This window comes from Zootoca vivipara, chromosome 17, assembly GCF_963506605.1.
Source record: "Zootoca vivipara chromosome 17, rZooViv1.1, whole genome shotgun sequence".
NCBI lineage: Eukaryota > Metazoa > Chordata > Lepidosauria > Squamata > Lacertidae > Zootoca > Zootoca vivipara.
Window position 1 is genome coordinate 37,783,125 of NC_083292.1, and position 16,102 is coordinate 37,799,226.

The 16,102-nt window shown below is 42.2% G+C and overlaps 2 protein-coding genes across 3 annotated transcripts in view; both read left to right on the forward strand.

The window, feature by feature from the left end:
- The window catches only part of LOC118076396 (uncharacterized), a 47,405-nt gene extending 42,670 nt beyond the window's left edge, over positions 1-4,735 (forward strand). The window contains exons 2-3 of one of the 2 annotated variants that reach the window (XM_060269464.1): positions 3,044-3,364; positions 4,279-4,735. In XM_060269464.1, coding sequence (XP_060125447.1) covers positions 3,044-3,364; positions 4,279-4,643 — 686 coding nt within the window. In that variant the 3' untranslated portion in view covers positions 4,644-4,735. The remainder of the gene's footprint in view (positions 1-3,043; positions 3,365-4,278) is intronic. The other variant, XM_060269463.1, reaches the window with a different exon arrangement.
- Positions 4,736-10,383: 5,648 nt separating this feature from the next.
- LOC118076264 (uncharacterized) lies at positions 10,384-14,937 on the forward strand. Its single transcript, XM_060269371.1, has 6 exons — positions 10,384-10,420; positions 10,671-10,929; positions 12,054-12,097; positions 13,085-13,396; positions 13,994-14,040; positions 14,751-14,937. The coding sequence occupies exons 1-6, from the start codon at positions 10,384-10,386 to the stop codon at positions 14,856-14,858; spliced, it is 807 nt and encodes a 268-aa protein (XP_060125354.1). The 3' UTR covers positions 14,859-14,937.
- Positions 14,938-16,102: the final 1,165 nt, after the last annotated feature.

Consider the following 16,102-nt stretch of genomic DNA (forward strand, 5'->3'; position numbering starts at 1 on the left):
TCTTGATGGGCACCACAGAGAAAAGTCAGTGATGGGGGCTGTCACACTAATTCACCTTTGAATCCTTTGCTGGTCAACAGATCACCAACCTTATTCCAGCACAGTTTTAGCTGGTTTTCCAAATCTCTTGCTTCTCTGCTCCTTTCCGGGTATTTGTGTGTGTTCTGCTTCAAGTTTATTCAGCAGTCAGTCAAGTCACCCTGCTGGCTTCAGAATTTGGGTGCCTCTGGAGGGAAGATGGCCTGTCAGTTGTTTGGGGATGCCAGTTTGTTAGCGGCTGATCGCCATATTTTCACAATGAGTTGGGAAGGGATCTGGTTTCGATTGATTCCTGCATGGCATTTGCTGTGGCTCTGAGTCCCAGAAACTTGCAAAGGAAAGCAGCTGGTGGGAGTTGCTCCTGCCTTTATAAGCAACCTCTGCTTGTGTGTGTTTTTGAAATGAAGCTTCTGTAGCGCCTCTGTCCCTTTTGGAAGTAAGCAGGAAATGAAAAAGGCATTAGAAGCACCAGGAACCAGGAACCCGACCAGATCTGCTTCACAGTTCAGAAGCTGAAGGAGCCTACGAGATGCTCTTGCACTTTGCAGCGATGATTCTGCTCCCTCTGCATAGTATGTACAATTTTTTGCCTTTTTAATGGGATCTTTCTTCTCACATCAGTTGCTTATGTTCATGAAAACCTCAAGAAACAGCTGGCGTTTTATGTGATTTACATAAAAACAAGTAAAAGTAGTTTTTTAAATAAAAAAAAACAGTACACAAAATAAAGTTAAGTTTAAAAACAATACAGAATAACCCCTAAGGCAGGGAGATGCTTTCACCCAGGCAGAAAAACTTGTAAAAACAAAAATGTCTTCAATAGTTTTCAGAAAAATCATTTAAATATTCATAGTTTGTTATATCTAATACAGCTTGTGTAAATGTATATTTTAGAACATGCTGTTATTTATATATATATATATATATATATATATATATATATATATATATATATGCTATTGATTAACAAAAAAAGTGCAAAGATAACAAAAAAAGAGAAAACAAAGAATAAAAAGTGTAAACCACAAAGCCTGAGAGGACAAAAGTACAATGCAAATATTCCCTTTGCAAATAATAAAGATATATAAAATGAAAAGTATTATCCACCTGTGCATTCTATCATTGTTAAGAATAAATGTTCTGCATAGGCTTACATGAGCCAGACATTTACATATACGGTACCGAGCGACCATGTGCCTCAGTATTTGTGTAAGAATTAAAATAACGCCCAACAGATAGATAGATGATACATTACATAAATAGATAGATAGACAGACAGACAGATGATAGATATATAGATAGATAGATGATAGATAATAGATCATTTGAACTCTGTTTAGATATTTTCACTTAATGAAAAGTGTTTTTCAAGAAGGACAGTTTGCAAAACCCTTGAACACCTGCAGTCCAAATCATCATATCTTAATTTTTATAGCTTATTCAAATCAGAATATTTGTGTTCTTACATTCCCATTTTTAAAGCAAAAAAAGAAAAGTGTGCTACAAATATTCCACCTTACCCAGGGCATTAAGTAAAGCTTTGCTTGGATGCCTCAAGTAATGGTTAAAGAATAGGCACGCCTGCCATTAAAATGCATGAAATTGACAGTCGCCAAAGACCCATAGTCCAAAATTTGTGATGTGAATTAATAAAACCAATGCCAGTTGTATAACACATGCATATTTGTGAACAACTTTGCAAAATATGTGCATTTTTGCAAGCAATTTCCCATAACATAATGTAGCTTTGTTTTCACTTTATTTTCACTAATAGCTGCACAGTTTTGGGTTGGAGAACCACACTGAAATATTCAGAGTAATGTGAATTTTGTAGGAATGCTGTGTTTTAATCTGCTTATGTTTACAGGAAGCACAAATTAGATAGATAGATAGATAGATAGATAGATAGATAGATAGATAGATAGATAGATAGATAGATATTGGATACTTTATTGTCATTGTACATAGTAGAGTACAACGAAATTGAATGCCATCCCATAAAAACAAAACAAATACACAATTACAGCCACACACACATACACACATACATACACACCCATCACAACTCCCTAAGATCATATTATTTAGTTACAGCATTTAAGATGGTTATAGCTCTTGGATAGAAACTGTTTTTTTAATCTATTCGTTCTTGATTTAATTGTTCTGTATCTCTTGCCCGAAGGCAACGGTGCAAAAAGACTATATCCGGGATGAGATGAATCCTGTAAAATATTATTTGCTTTTTTAAGGCAATGGGAATTGTAAAATAAAGTATATTTATTGTAAAGTATATTTATCTCTGTGCACATTGGATAAATATTTGAAGCCAGGTTTCTTATTTGGAACCTGGTTTAGGAACTTGATTGATATGTCTCCTTCCCAAAGGAGCAAAAAGGAGGTTGGTTTTCTTTTTGCAGCTCTCAGTATATAAAGTTTCTTTAGCACATTTGTTTGGAAGGGCGATTACACCCCACACGAAATCTGCTTGGGATTAGTTGCTAATTGTTTAATGTAAAATTTGTGATGCTAGGTGACACTCGCAGGGCATCTCATTTTAGGGGGTAAAACTTAATTTTTGCAAATTTCTTCAGTGAGGGGTTTTAAAACTATGTTTTGGTGTGTGGGGGATCCAAATCTGCCATTATTTTTGTGACCGGACAACATTTAGCTTTGTAAGGCTACGTTTGAAGAAGAAGCACATAAGCTGCTTTATGTTACAACTTTTCAGCACTCCTCATTTTTGGAAGTTGAAAAAATTCAACATGTCTGACAGAAATCCATTTTTGTGTGTGCATCCTTTTCTTGAGGTTTAGTAATCCTTCTGTATTTTACCCCCCATCAAGTGACAATCCAGACAGGGGCAGGTAAAGGGGGCAGCAGCAAACAGGCCGGTCATATGCACCCTATTTTAAAAGAAATGTTTTATAGTCAGGGCGTTGTCATCTTGGTTTTCTGTTTAGTGGGACAAACCAAATAGGACCAACCCTTTGCTTCCCTGTTGCAGCTGCTGGGTCACGGGGGAACACCGATATCCCACCGACGCTGGCAAGCATCTCAGCATCTCCTGGCGCCACTGTCAACATCAGCTGCAACATTCCAGAAGGGACTTTTGTGGTCATAGTGAGCTGGTACAAAGAAGAACATGAAGGGGGGTTGCATAAGGTTGGAGAGATTTATGCCCCTCAAAAGCCAGGAGCAAAAACCTCAAGTCAAGTAAACCTGACCAGACACAACGTCCAGAAAAGGGATTCCGGGGTGTATTACTGTGTTGCAGCTATTGTTCAGAATTTCACCTTCCTGAGTGGGATGAGGCTTTTCGTCTTAGGTGAGTGGCTGATTGGGATTTCATTTCAGGTCCGGACCTGGAACAGCCTGTCCAGCAAGGCAGTCTGCCTTAGGAGATGGGGTGAGGGGATGGCAGGGAGGGGTTGCCCCCCCCCATATCTGCCATCTGATGGTAGCTACGGTATGCTTTACTCTAGCAAATTGTTATCTCCATACTGGGACCTGCTGGTGCAGGGCAAGAAATAAATGTATTAATATTACTGTTAATACTAATACAATCGTACCATGGAAGTCGAACGGAATCCGTTCTGGACGTCCGTTCCACTTCCAACATGTTCGGAAACCAAAGCGCAGCTTCCAATTGGCTGGAGGAAGCTCCTGCAGCCAATCGGAAGCCGCGGAATCCCCATCGGACGGTCGGGTTCCAAAAGAACATTTGGAAACCAGAACAGTCACTTCTGGGTTTGCGGCGTTCGGGAGCCAAAATGTTCGAGAACTAAGCTGTTTGAAAACCAAGGTACAACTGTACTGCTAAGAGATATTGGTAGGGCTAGGCTTAAGCAACTATGGCTTAGACTTAAATTAGGGTCTGTAGCATTTGCTTTATTTATTTATTTATTTATTTATTTATTTATTTATTGTTGCATTTACAGCCCACTTTTTTCTCCAAGGAGCTCCAGGTATTGCACTCGCTGATCCCCACAACAACCCTGTGAGGTAGGCTAGGCTTAGACCGGCCCCAAGCTGAGACCAGCCCCAAGCGAGCTTCCTGAATGGGGATTTGAACCCAGGTCTCTTCCAGGCCCTAGTCCAACACTCTAACTACTGCAACGGTTGTTGGGATGGCTGTTTATTGGGTCTAGTTTGTTGAGGAGCTATGTTACCCCCATGAAACCTACGAGAGGAATGAAGATAAAGATAAAGATCTGATGAGCGATTCTCTTTCTCTCCTAGGAACTTCTGGGCCAAGACTTTCCCTCTTTGCTCCTTCCGCTGCAGAAGACACTGAGCTCTCCCACCACGTCCCTCTCCTCTGCCTCCTGATTGACGCAAACCCTGATGAGGATACTTTCTCCTGGGATATTGGTGGGGAAACCTCTCAGGACCGGAAGGATGGCAACATGATCGATGGGTCCATTTGGAGTCTGAAGCTGATTCCTCCAGAGAGATGGAGGCAAGGGATGGGTTATTCCTGTTCAGACCAGGAGAGGAGAAACATCAGTGCGGTGGTCCCTTCGAACGCAACATCTACAACCAAAGGTTACCTTGTAAACAAAGTGCGGTGGTGCTTACAAACACAGTGTCAGCAGGTAGACTGATGTTGTGAGTTTGTGGCGTCAAACTGCATGATGCCCTGAGTCCCTTTCAATTCTTGGGTTCCTGCACTTTGGGGCATAGAAGTGATGAGAGCAAGTTTGTCAATCCAGTCCCTTTGTCTGGGCAGTGGTTGTAGCTCACACCACGATTAGCATAACCCAATAATTTGCTTTGTGCCATAGAATGAGTGAATGTGCTTTCCCATCCCCTCACCTGGCTGCTAGGTAGGTGAACCATTGCAAGAGAGAGTGGTTTGTAAAGCTGGGTAGAAATCAGGCTGGAAGCTGGAGATACAGAGACCTACCTGCTCTGCGCTGGATCCAAAGTGATGAATAACAGAGCAGCAATATATTTTTGGGTGTTAATGTTGCCAGCCTCTCCGTTTCATGCTCAGTTTGCATATATGTGCAAATACAACCAGATATCCTAAAGACACCACAGTCTCCGCTGAGCTTCATTCCAAGGAAACCGAACTCTGGCTAAGTGCCTGAAATCCCTGGAGCCTCTCACCACTCAGAGAGTGGGGTGGCATGCAACAGTATGATATAATGGGTGATTTAATCTATCTGTCATGCAGAGCTCAAAAATACTATTCAAACAGAAATAAATATTATTGCAAGAGTAGGAAAGTGGAAGTGTTGCAATACCTGGAAGCACATCATCTGTGAATGCAGGTGTGTTACGATGTAATATCGCTCATTCAGACCATTTTCCAGGGCATGTTGTGATACACAAGCACACCCTTTTATGGTTAGAATTTGAAGATAGCATAGAGCTTCTAGCAGTGCCGTCAGGGCAAGAATCTGAGGCACAAGTCTAGGTGCCTCAGCAGTCTGTAAGGGGGTCCCCAAATACAAGACAGATGGCTCCCCCCATTTTAAAGGAAACTAAGTAATCCACATTACCCCTAAGACTACCCTCCATCTCAAGCTGCCAAGAGGCACCAACCCATCTCTTCATTTTATTTACGTTACTTACAAATCACCCTTCCTCCAGAATAACTTGGGGTGTTGTACAACAAGATACGAAAAACAAAACACCAGTATTCAGACTAATCTCTTTAAAAAAGGAAACCATTGATCCACATTGCTACCGATGGCTAAACATCTCCTAATCTCAAACTGTGTGATTGGATGTGTTATAAATGTCGTTTGTGCTGACGTCTGAAGACCAGCAAGGTGCAAGACAGGCGGAAGTCTACGGGGAGACTGTTCCAGAGTCAGGGCCACGAAGAGAGCCCTTCTGGGTGTTCCCTCGCTGCAAATTGTGGCAGGGACTATAAGTGGACTCCGGTTGCCATTATGGAACTCAGTAGGGAAGAGGAAGGTGGAGGCAAAGGTGGGATTAGTTGGCTCTGATTGTCACTGGCTCTGGCTCCCCCTGCTGTTGGCCTCCCTGCCTTATGCCCTACCAGTCTCAGTGAGAACCTGGGTTCGTGGGTTAACCAGTTTAGCACTGCTGTTTCTCTCTGTTCTTCTTTTAGCAGGAAACTGCTTCCTTACATTGTATTATAGAGTCCCCTGCCTGGCCATCCTTCTGTGGATCCCGCCGTTGGTCCTTTGCTTCAGAAAGCATTTTGGCAGAGGTAAGGATGTGCTTGCAAGCGGGACTGCATTGAACTCAGCCCATCGAAGCCTTCCTATTCCTCTTTGGGAAGCCAGAGCCACCAGCAAACCAAGGATCAAAGAGGGAGACCCTACAGGAAACTGGTGGTGGGGAGAAGGGCAGGTGAACCCCATAGAATCCGGTGGGTTTTTTTAATTTTCACTGGCTAACTTGGGAAAGGAGAGGGGAAGTCAGCTAAGGTTGCAATACTCTTGTCCCATCATTAGCAAAGAAGGTCCCATAACAGACCCCCCCCTTTTTGCAAAAGTGGGCGGTTGCAAACAAAGAAACAACTTGGATCTGAAGTACAGTGGTACTTTGATTCCCGAACGGCTTAGTTGTCAAACAAATCGGCTCCCAAACGCCACAAACCCAGAAGTGAGTGTTCTGGTTTACGAACGCTTTTCGGAAGCTGAACGTCGGACGTTCAGCTTCCGAAAAGCATTCGTAAACCGGAACACTCACTTCTGGGAACACTCACTTCCTGCAGCCAATTGGAACCCAGGCCTTGGTTTTCAAACAGTTCCGGGAGTTGAATGGACTCCCAGAACGGATTAAGTTCGACAATCAAGGTACCGCTGTATGTCCAAAGCGGTCCAGGTCCCCCAACATGGGATCTCAAGAACCGCTTTAAACCTCTCCAGGCTATTTCTCGTCCTTCGTTCCTAACGAAGCATCCCTCTGGAATCTGGCTTTTGACCTTTCTGTTTTCTGTTCCAAGCTGAATAGGCCATAGCAGCTAAGAAGAAACATGGAGTCTGCAGGAGGAAGGTGGAGAAGTAGGAAAGGAGACTCCTGATTTTAACACCCTTTGCTAACCTGTTCTCTATTATTTCTTTCTATATTAGTTTGCTTCTTATTATACAATACATTTGCACAATACAAAGGTTGGAAAACCTTTAATAAAATTGATTGTAAAAATATATAACTTTGTGTTTTATTAGGATCGTATTATGGTTGTTTTTACTATTTTATTTTATTTTATTTCTCTTTTCCCTTCTTCCTTTCTTTTTTATGTATTGTTCTCTATTATTTCTTTCTTGATCAGTTTGTTTTTAATTGTATAATATGTTGGAAAACCTTTAATAAAATTGATTGTAAAAAAAAGAAAGAAATCATTCTGAATGATGGACACCCAAGGAAATGTTTGTAAGGGTTGCAGCCTGCAGCATATTCCAATGGCCCAGTTTTACGTGCCATTGCGGAAGGGAGACTCTGTTAATTTGTGTTTCTCTCAGTTTATCCCTTTCTCAATCTTCAGATCCCACATCTCTAAATTTCCACATTAGATTGCGAGTCAAAAAAATAAATCAGCATTTTGGTGCAAATTTCTCCTAATATACATAGGTTAGAATGCAATTTTGCCTAATATGCACTTCTTCTTCTTCTTCTTTTTACAAAGCAATATACTGGAATATGTTTGCCACAGAATACTCATTCTGAATTTGTAGAATGATGATGATGATGATGATTTATTTATACCCCACCTATCTGACTGGGTTTCCCCAGCCACTCTGGGGAACCGAATATTAAAAACACAATACATTAAAAGCTTCCCTAAACAGGGAGTGTGTGTTTCAATCTGATTTTAATCTTTTTGAATGTTTCAAGTAATGTTTTCAACTGTTTTCACTCACACTTTTATTGTTTCGTTTTATTGTTTTATTCTTTTTGTAAACTGCTTTGGGGTTCTTTACAATCAAACAGCGCAGAAGTTTTATGAAATAAATAAATAAAACAAACCTTTCGGTAATGGCTGCATTTTTATGCATATTTTTTATCGTTCTAATTTTCAGAACAAATGAATATTAATTTCTCTCCACAAGAAACTGCATTGCAAAGTTGTTAAGTCTAAATATGAATTAACTTCCCCTCTACCCTGGAACACAATATCAGAATTATTTTCCTGCACACCTTACCCTAATACATGTATGTTGTTGTTGTTTTTTTACACACGTTACATGAGAGGAGAACCGCATTGCAAAATTGGGGTGCAAATGCAATTTTCAAACAGTGGCTAGGTGCAGTTTGCAGATTGCTTTGGGAAGTGCAAATTAGTTTTGCTTCCACTTTAAATGCAAACTGGATCAAGTTTCTGCCCCCATTTCTCTCTCCTAGGTATTGTTTATGAGAGAGGCAGAATGTTTTTCCTCCTGGTGGAGCAGGGAAAACAATTCAGCAATTCAAGTTGACTTAGGCCATGGTGAGCTACAGGGGGACCTTCCTGCCCAGTCAGACTACCAACATTTCTCTTAGGATGCCCAGATGAATTTACCTGTATTTGTTTTTCGTGCTTCCAAATGCTGAGGTATCAGGAGCTGTGTCAGGCCCAGCTGCCGGAGCAGAGGCACGAGAGAGGATTCTTCCTATACCTGAAGAGCTACCATTACAAACAGCAGCGAAGCCAAAGCCACACAAACCTCTGCAAAAATTTCCTGTTTTTATCAATTTTGCAAATGAAGAAAATAGGCTCAGGGGTGTCAAAACCAAGAAGAGCAGAAAGATTGAGTCAGGAAGGTGCCGGGTGCTTTTTTTCTTAACCAAAGGTACCTCTAACTGAGACCCACACCCAGGGATTTTGTGTGTCTGTGGTCTGTTGAAGCTGCAGAAGTGGCCAGCCAGCTACTGCCTAAATATAGCTCTCAAAGAGCAAGCTATTAGTTTGATTTCCTCCTGTCTTTCTTGATCTATGGAGAGGGTGTACTGAGGATAAATGTGCCCCAGGGTATCTCCAGGGAAGCCTAGCCAAAAGATAAAGACCTTGGCCTTTTGTAGATCCCAGACTAGGATTTAACTGACCTGGTGAAACTTGCAGCTTCTGGCACCAAAGAAAAGAAAATTAACAAAAATAATGTTACTTTTACGGATACCAAGCATAAAAGCTCCTGGTTCTATTTGACTGTAGTTTGAAAAAGTTTTACCAACTCAGGAAAGGGCTACTGTGCCTGCAGATTTCATTCACTTCTGCCAAAAGGGAAATAAATGCCATAGACGTGTTTTGCAAGAGAAAAGGTGTTTTGGGTTCAATCTTTGGCATCCTCCAGGCAGAACTGGTAATGTCCTGTGCCTCATACCCTGGAGAGAGATGCTGCCAGTCAGTGAAGACAGCACTGAACTAGATAGGTCTGGCGTAGCATAAGGCAAGCTCCTATGCTTCCCATAGATCAGGATGTAAATCTGCTGCTAGAGTTTTAGCCTGGAGCTGAAGGCAGCATGTCCATTTTTTTAAAAGGTAAGATATGTCACTGTTCATTCATTTATGCAGGCATTTTGACATTGCATATACATTTAGGCAATATCAGGGGGTTGAATAAAGCAAGGAGGGCTGTTTGGGGGCTTTGTGGGAGTGATTCCTCCCTGCTGACCTTTCTCCCCCCCCCCCCCCACTTTTTTGCATATAATTTTTATTAATTTCTTTTTTAACACAATGTTTCCAACATTACAATAGCAAATAAAAATACTCTTTGCTCTGCCGAGCTCGTGATTTCCCTCCACCCCTTCAACTGGTTTTTTGTTTTCAAGTCTTTATGTTGCCCTTTAAAACCTCCACTTCTGACCTTTATATCCTTATAGTCAACTCTGTCTCTTTGGTCTAGAAAGTTATAAAATGTTTTGGGTTTCGTTGCCGGATTGTATTTCAATCCCACTAGTGTCTTCACATTTTTACATCAATTGTTCATATACCCAATAAATTTACTCCAGTCTCTTTGAAACTTTTTGTCGTCTTGGTTCCGGATTCTACCGGTCAGCTTGGCTAATCCCACATAGTCCATCCTCTTCTTCAGCCACTCTTCAATCGTTGGCAATTCCTGCACTTCACACTTTTGAGCTAATAGAGTTTTTGCTGCCGTCGTGGTGTACATAAATTGTCTTTGATCTACCTTAGCAATTTCCTCTCCCATCAAACCCAGCAAAAATGCTTCTGGCTTTTTGGGGAAGGTATATCTAAACATCTTTTTTAGCTCATTATAGATCAATTCCCAGAATGCTTTTACTTTGTCACAAGCCCTGTTTACCTTTCTCAATGGCTCCCATCACCCCACCGCAACACCCACATGGAGGTGGTTCCCTGGCAAGAAGCTGGTGTCACATTTGATGTGGGCTCTGGACTTCTGACTGCTGCCGCTACTTCCAGCAATGCTGTTGGCCACATACCTTGTTTTGTCCTCCACAGGTAAGACTTATTCTGCTGCTTAAAGCCTGAGAAAGCGACTGAGCTGAATTATTTTTTTAAAGACTCGGAAACTTTCTGTAGTTTTTGGTAAAATATTTTCCGCCTTCTCCTTAAATGTGCATCTTATTTCTAGTGTTTTGGTCACAGGGTAATGTAGAGATCCTCAAGCAGTGTTATATCTTTTTGCGGAAAAAGCCAGGGGTGGAAAACTGCAGCCGTTAACGGTCCTTATGACGTTTCTCCTCCACAGTGTTTCCAGCCTACCTTTCATTCCCGTATCCAACTCAGAGGTTCCTGTTTGTGGATTTTGGACAGACGGCGCAGATTCGGTGCACTTCTGCAGAAAAAATTGAGGATGGCGGATTATCATTCAGTTGGTATAAAAGAAGAGAAAGCAGATTGCCAGTTTTAATCAAACGCTGTAGTGATAGAAAAACCGGGGACAGATTTGTCTGCAGAACTGAAGCTGACAGTCAAAACTCAGTGCTGAAGATCTCGAATGTCCAGAGGTCAGATTCTGGCATATACCGTGTTTCCCCCTTTTTAAGACGTAGTCATAATATAAGCCATGGCAGGATTTGAAAGCTTTTGTAAAATTTAAGCCATACCCCGAAAATAAGCCATGCCGCCGCCTGCCAGCGCTGGGCATGGGAGAGAGCAGGAGACTGATCAGCCACTGCGGTATCGCGCTGCCAGAGACTCGCAGCCACTGAGGAGCTCGCGGCACTGGGGCTTGAGGGCGGCTCTCGCCTTGCCGCCCTTTCTCCCGCTCCAGGGGGAGACGCGGCTTCCATCCCCCGTTGCCAAGGAAATGGCCCAGGGGAGAGACGCCAGAGCGGAGGGGCCGCCCGGCTGTTGCCACCGCCGAAAACGGCAATGCTTAGGGCCGCCTCCTCCTCACGCGAGATGAAGTAAGGCCCCTCGAGCGGTCCAGGGCTCGCTTCCGAATGCGCAGGGATAGGGCTGCGCCATTAAACTGCTTGCAAACTGCTTGCAAACTCCTTGGAAAAAAGAAACGTGTCCTGCAGAGCGCCAGATCAAGGAGGTGGCCTGCGGGGTTGTCGCCGCTCAGCACCGCGCAGAGCGCCGGATTGAGGAGCCTCCTCCGCTCTGACAAAGGTGGTCTCTTCCATGGCTGAACCCTCAGAAAGTTCTTCCGAACGTGCAGTGGGGAAAGAGAGTCCTCTGTCTGGTCCTCTTTTAAAGCCATCCAAGTTGGTGGCCATCATTGCCTCCTGCGTCTCCCCCTGGAGCGGGAGAAAGGGCAGCAAGGCGAGAGCCGCCCTCAAGCCCCAGTGCCGCGAGCTCCTCAGTGGCTGCAAGTCTCTGGCAGTGCAATGCCGCAGTGGCTGATCAGTCTCCTGCTCTCTCCCATGCCCAGTGCCAGCGCAGCTGGGCGCCAACCCGGCAGGCCGCCTCCAGCAGCAGCAACGTGGCAGAAGGAGAAGGAGGCTTGCTGCACGTCCTGAGCCCTGAGTCCGTGGGACCCAGCAGCAGCAACGTGTACAGTTTTTTTTTTTAATTTTTAAAAAAGACACCCCCCGAAAATAAGCCATAGGCTTGTTTTCTTGGGTAAAATAAATATAAGACGGTGTCTTAAAATGTGGGAAACACGGTATGTCTGTGCCACAAGACATTATAATGTCAGCAACGGATTATACCTACTGATTGTTGGAGGTAAGAGATTAGGTCTGAGATTTGCACTAGAACCACTGAGTGGTGCAGTTCTCAAGATCATCTCATACATTGTAGGCAAGGCTCTTGTTGAATTCTAGCCCTGCTCTTACATATGCAAGTAGCCTTTCATCCCGTCACGCAATACTGTACCAGAAATCAGCCTCGTTAGGCCTCCATTGGAACCAAGAGTCTCATGGAGGGTCTGCCACATCCCTCAACTGTTCGGCTGTTTCCTATTATTCTCTCTAAGAAACTGCTCTGGTCTTTGCAGGACCAAAACATTAACCGCAACATCCCAGTCCTTCCCCATACCAGTTAAAGGGGCCTCACCCAAAAACCCCTGGCCACGGCACAGCTTTCCTAGAACAATTGAGAAAGGTAGATCCATGCTAGGGATCATTAGGAATGGATCAAAATTAAAACTGCCTTTATCATAATACCATTATACAAATATCTCATGCAAGCCGCAATTTTGGGATACTGTGTACAGTTCTGGTTACCTCACCTGAAAAGGGATATTGTAGAGACAGTAAAGGCTCAGAAGAGAGTGACCAAGAGGATGGAGGAGGAGAGTATGCTGGTTTTTAATTTTTAGAAAGGGCAAATAAGAGGGGGCAGGATCTAGCGCTGAGGGCCTTCTGGCAGTTCCCTCGTTGCGAGAAGCCAAGTTACAGGGAACCAGGCAGAGGGCCTTCTCGGTAGTGGCACCCGCCCTGTGGAACGCCCTCCCATCAAAGAGAAAAACAACTACCAGACTTTAAGAAGACATCTGAAGGCAGCCCTGTTTAGGGAAGGTTTTAATGTTTAATATAGTATTGTATTTTAATATTCTGTTGTAAGCCGCCCAGAGTGGCTGGGGAAACCCAGCCAGATGGGCAGGGTATATAATAATAATAATAATAATAATAATAATAATAATAATAATAATAATGGTGGAGGAAATTATGCAATGATGAAACTCTCCTCTCCCTATTTTTTTCTCATCAGACAGTTATACCCCAAGCACCTGGGTGATGCTTCTAAAACCCTCTGCGCAAGGGCCGTCTTCCCAGTTGGAGAACCAGCTCGCTTGCGTGGTCTATGGAGCATCCAACTTAGTCCAGATTTCTTGGGACGTCCCAGGAGATCTCCCACATGAGGCCTGGACCCTTTTAGCAAAAAACAACAGTGGATCCTTAACCATTGTCAGTCTCCTTCGCTTCCCCATGGAATTACACAGCAGCGGGGTAAATATCACCTGCGAAGTCAGGTTCAACTCCTCCCGCACCAGCCTGAAAAGGATCGCCATGTTCAATGCATGTGAGTGATGGATTGGTGACATCTGTTGACAGCAGAAATTCCTGAGGTTTTTTTTTTTTCATTCTCTCTCTCTCTCTCTCTCTCTCTCTCTCTCTCCTTTTTTGAAAGCTTCTTCCACAGACAGTTACGGAAACTGCCAAGTCTACGCAGTGTCCTTTGCTGTCATGGGAGTGTTGGCATCACTGTTCGTCTTCCTGAGTTTTCTTTGGGTCCGAATTGGCCTTTCCAGCCCAGGTAATATGAAGAACTACACCCCGGGAAAGAACAATGACAGTGTCTCTTTACGCAGAGGGCAAAAGGAAATTTTGCTGCCTGAGGTGGACAAGGCAGCCGGGGCTTCCCACTATTTGTTTTATGTTTTAATTAGCAAGATATATATCACTTAATCAACAAAAAGCAGTTATATAACAAAATGTGCATAAGAAAATACTGCAAAAACCAGATATTAAATTTGTGTGTATGTATCAGGGTCAGTCCAACCACTTTTTGGCAGCCCTCGGCAACATTCAAGAAAAAAACATCTTAAAGCACATACATCTGTTTGTGGGTTAAATTTGTTTAATAATCAAATATAGTAAATCTTTTTTGCTCCCCAAGGGTGCCACACCGAGATCTGTGAACCTCCTCCTTCGGAAGCAATACAGGTAGGGCTCTTTAAAATATATATCATTGGGGTTTAAGGTGCCATAGGTTTTAAGATGAACACAGTCTCTAGTGTGCAGTTTGGACACATGTCTGATAGGAATGGGGAATAAATTTGATTCCGTTTGCATTAAATTCAGAACTATCAAATTTCTGAAACAATATGAGAACCAGAACACAGTTTGCACTTGCCCAAATTTTGCAATGCAGTTCTCCATCCAAACAATGTTCACAAAAATGAATGTATTAGTGAAAATAGTGTACAAAACCGCATCCTATTAGGGATAATTACTTGGGAAAACCTGTTCATGAGTCAAAAGTGCATACAAAATGAAATCTGCACTAAAATGTTGTATGGTTTTCACTAAGCTTTTTTTAAAAAAATAAATAAATCACAAATTGCTGCAATAATAATAATAATAATAATAATAATAATAATAATAATAATAATAATAATATATTATTTATACCCTGCCCAATTGGGCAGCTCCCAACAGAATTAATGATAATAATATTAATAAAGCGATAAAACATCAGACAGACATTAAAAACTTCCCTAAATGTGGAGAACTGTATTTAAGGCTGAACAAAATTTGAAACAGAGACAGATTCTTCCATTCCTGAGGTCTGGATGCTTCTCGCATGGCCAAAAAAGGTGTTGAATATAAGCCATCAATCAACTAACAGTCCTCTCCTCCAAATTTCATAACAGGATGGGATTTGCTACGCCCAACTGAACTTTCAGGCAAAGACCCAAGATGAGAGGAAGAGAAGACCAGCAGGGCAAGGGAAGAAATCCAAAATTGTGAAGGACCTTTGAGAAGCATCAGCTGCTAGACTCTGATTTGGGAGGGTTTTTATTTTATTTTATGTAATACAGGTGAAACTCGGAAAATTAGAAATCCTCGAAAAGTGCATTTATTTCAGTAATGCAACTTAAAAGGTGAAACCAATATATGAGATAGATGCATGACATGCAAGCAAGATATGTCAAGCCTTTATTTGTTGTAATTATTTGCTGTTAGGCGGGTCAATTATAAATGGAATGTAATTAATGAAATGTAATAGCGATGTTTATTTTTCTTATTGTATTATTGTAACTATTTTTTTTTATTACTGTGGAATTTCCAAAAGAAAGCATTTGTAAAAATTAAAATTAAAATAAATTATAATAATAATAATTTATTATTGGCCAAGTACATTTTCTAACATACTTGGAATTTGTTTTGGCTACATTGCAATGTAAACATACACACACTGTTCCACTCACAATACCCACCCATAATTGACCTCCCCTTCAGCTACACATCTACAAATTTAACAATTTAATGGCACAAGGGGAAAAACTGTTCCTGTGCCTGGCCGATTTTGTATATGAAGACCTCTAGCGACTTCCAGATGGGAGTAAATCTAGCAGATGATGGCAGGGATGTAAACGATCTGCTGCAATTCTCTCTGCTCTCTTCTTAACTCTGGTAGCATAGATTGACTCTATTGTAGGCAATCTAGCACCAATTACCCTTTCTGCAATTCTTACAGCTCGTTGGAGCCTTTTCTTGTCTGTCTTGGAGGCTGTACCATACCAAGCAGTAATAGAATTACAGAGAACAGCTTCAATGATGTGTCTGTAAAACTGGAGCAACACTTTCTGGGGCAATTTAAATTTCCTTAGTTGACGCAGAAAATACAACCTCTGGTGGACCTTTTTAATAATACTATAATAAGTTGCATTACTGAAATAAATGCACTTTTCAACGATATTCTAATTTTCCGAGTTTCACCTGTAGATTTGTTGCTCCAGAGCACCTTAATCTCTCTCAGTTCGTGCAAAACTTCATTTCCAGCATGCAGCTGAATTCCTCTTGCAATATACTGTACCGAGACTCTGCAGGTGGACACAAACAAAAATAAAAACCGGCGAATGTAAGACGTAACATCTTTTGCCTTTTGCTGCTTTCTGTGGCAAAACCTGCTGTGACCAAGGCAGGAGCTTTTCTACTGTACTGTATATAGAATCTAGCTTTAGAGGAGGTCCCTTCTACACTATTCACACATCTATGGAGC

Excerpts from the sequence above, each read along its gene's own strand:
- LOC118076264 (XM_060269371.1), top strand. The coding sequence starts at position 10,384 with ATGCTGTTGGCCACATACCTTGTTTTGTCCTCCACAG. Across the intron at positions 10,930-12,053 it reads AAGATCTCGAATGTCCAGAG|ACATTATAATGTCAGCAACG; the intron begins GTCAGATTCTGG and ends CTGTGCCACAAG. Across the intron at positions 14,041-14,750 it reads CTCCTTCGGAAGCAATACAG|GATGGGATTTGCTACGCCCA; the intron begins GTAGGGCTCTTT and ends ATTTCATAACAG.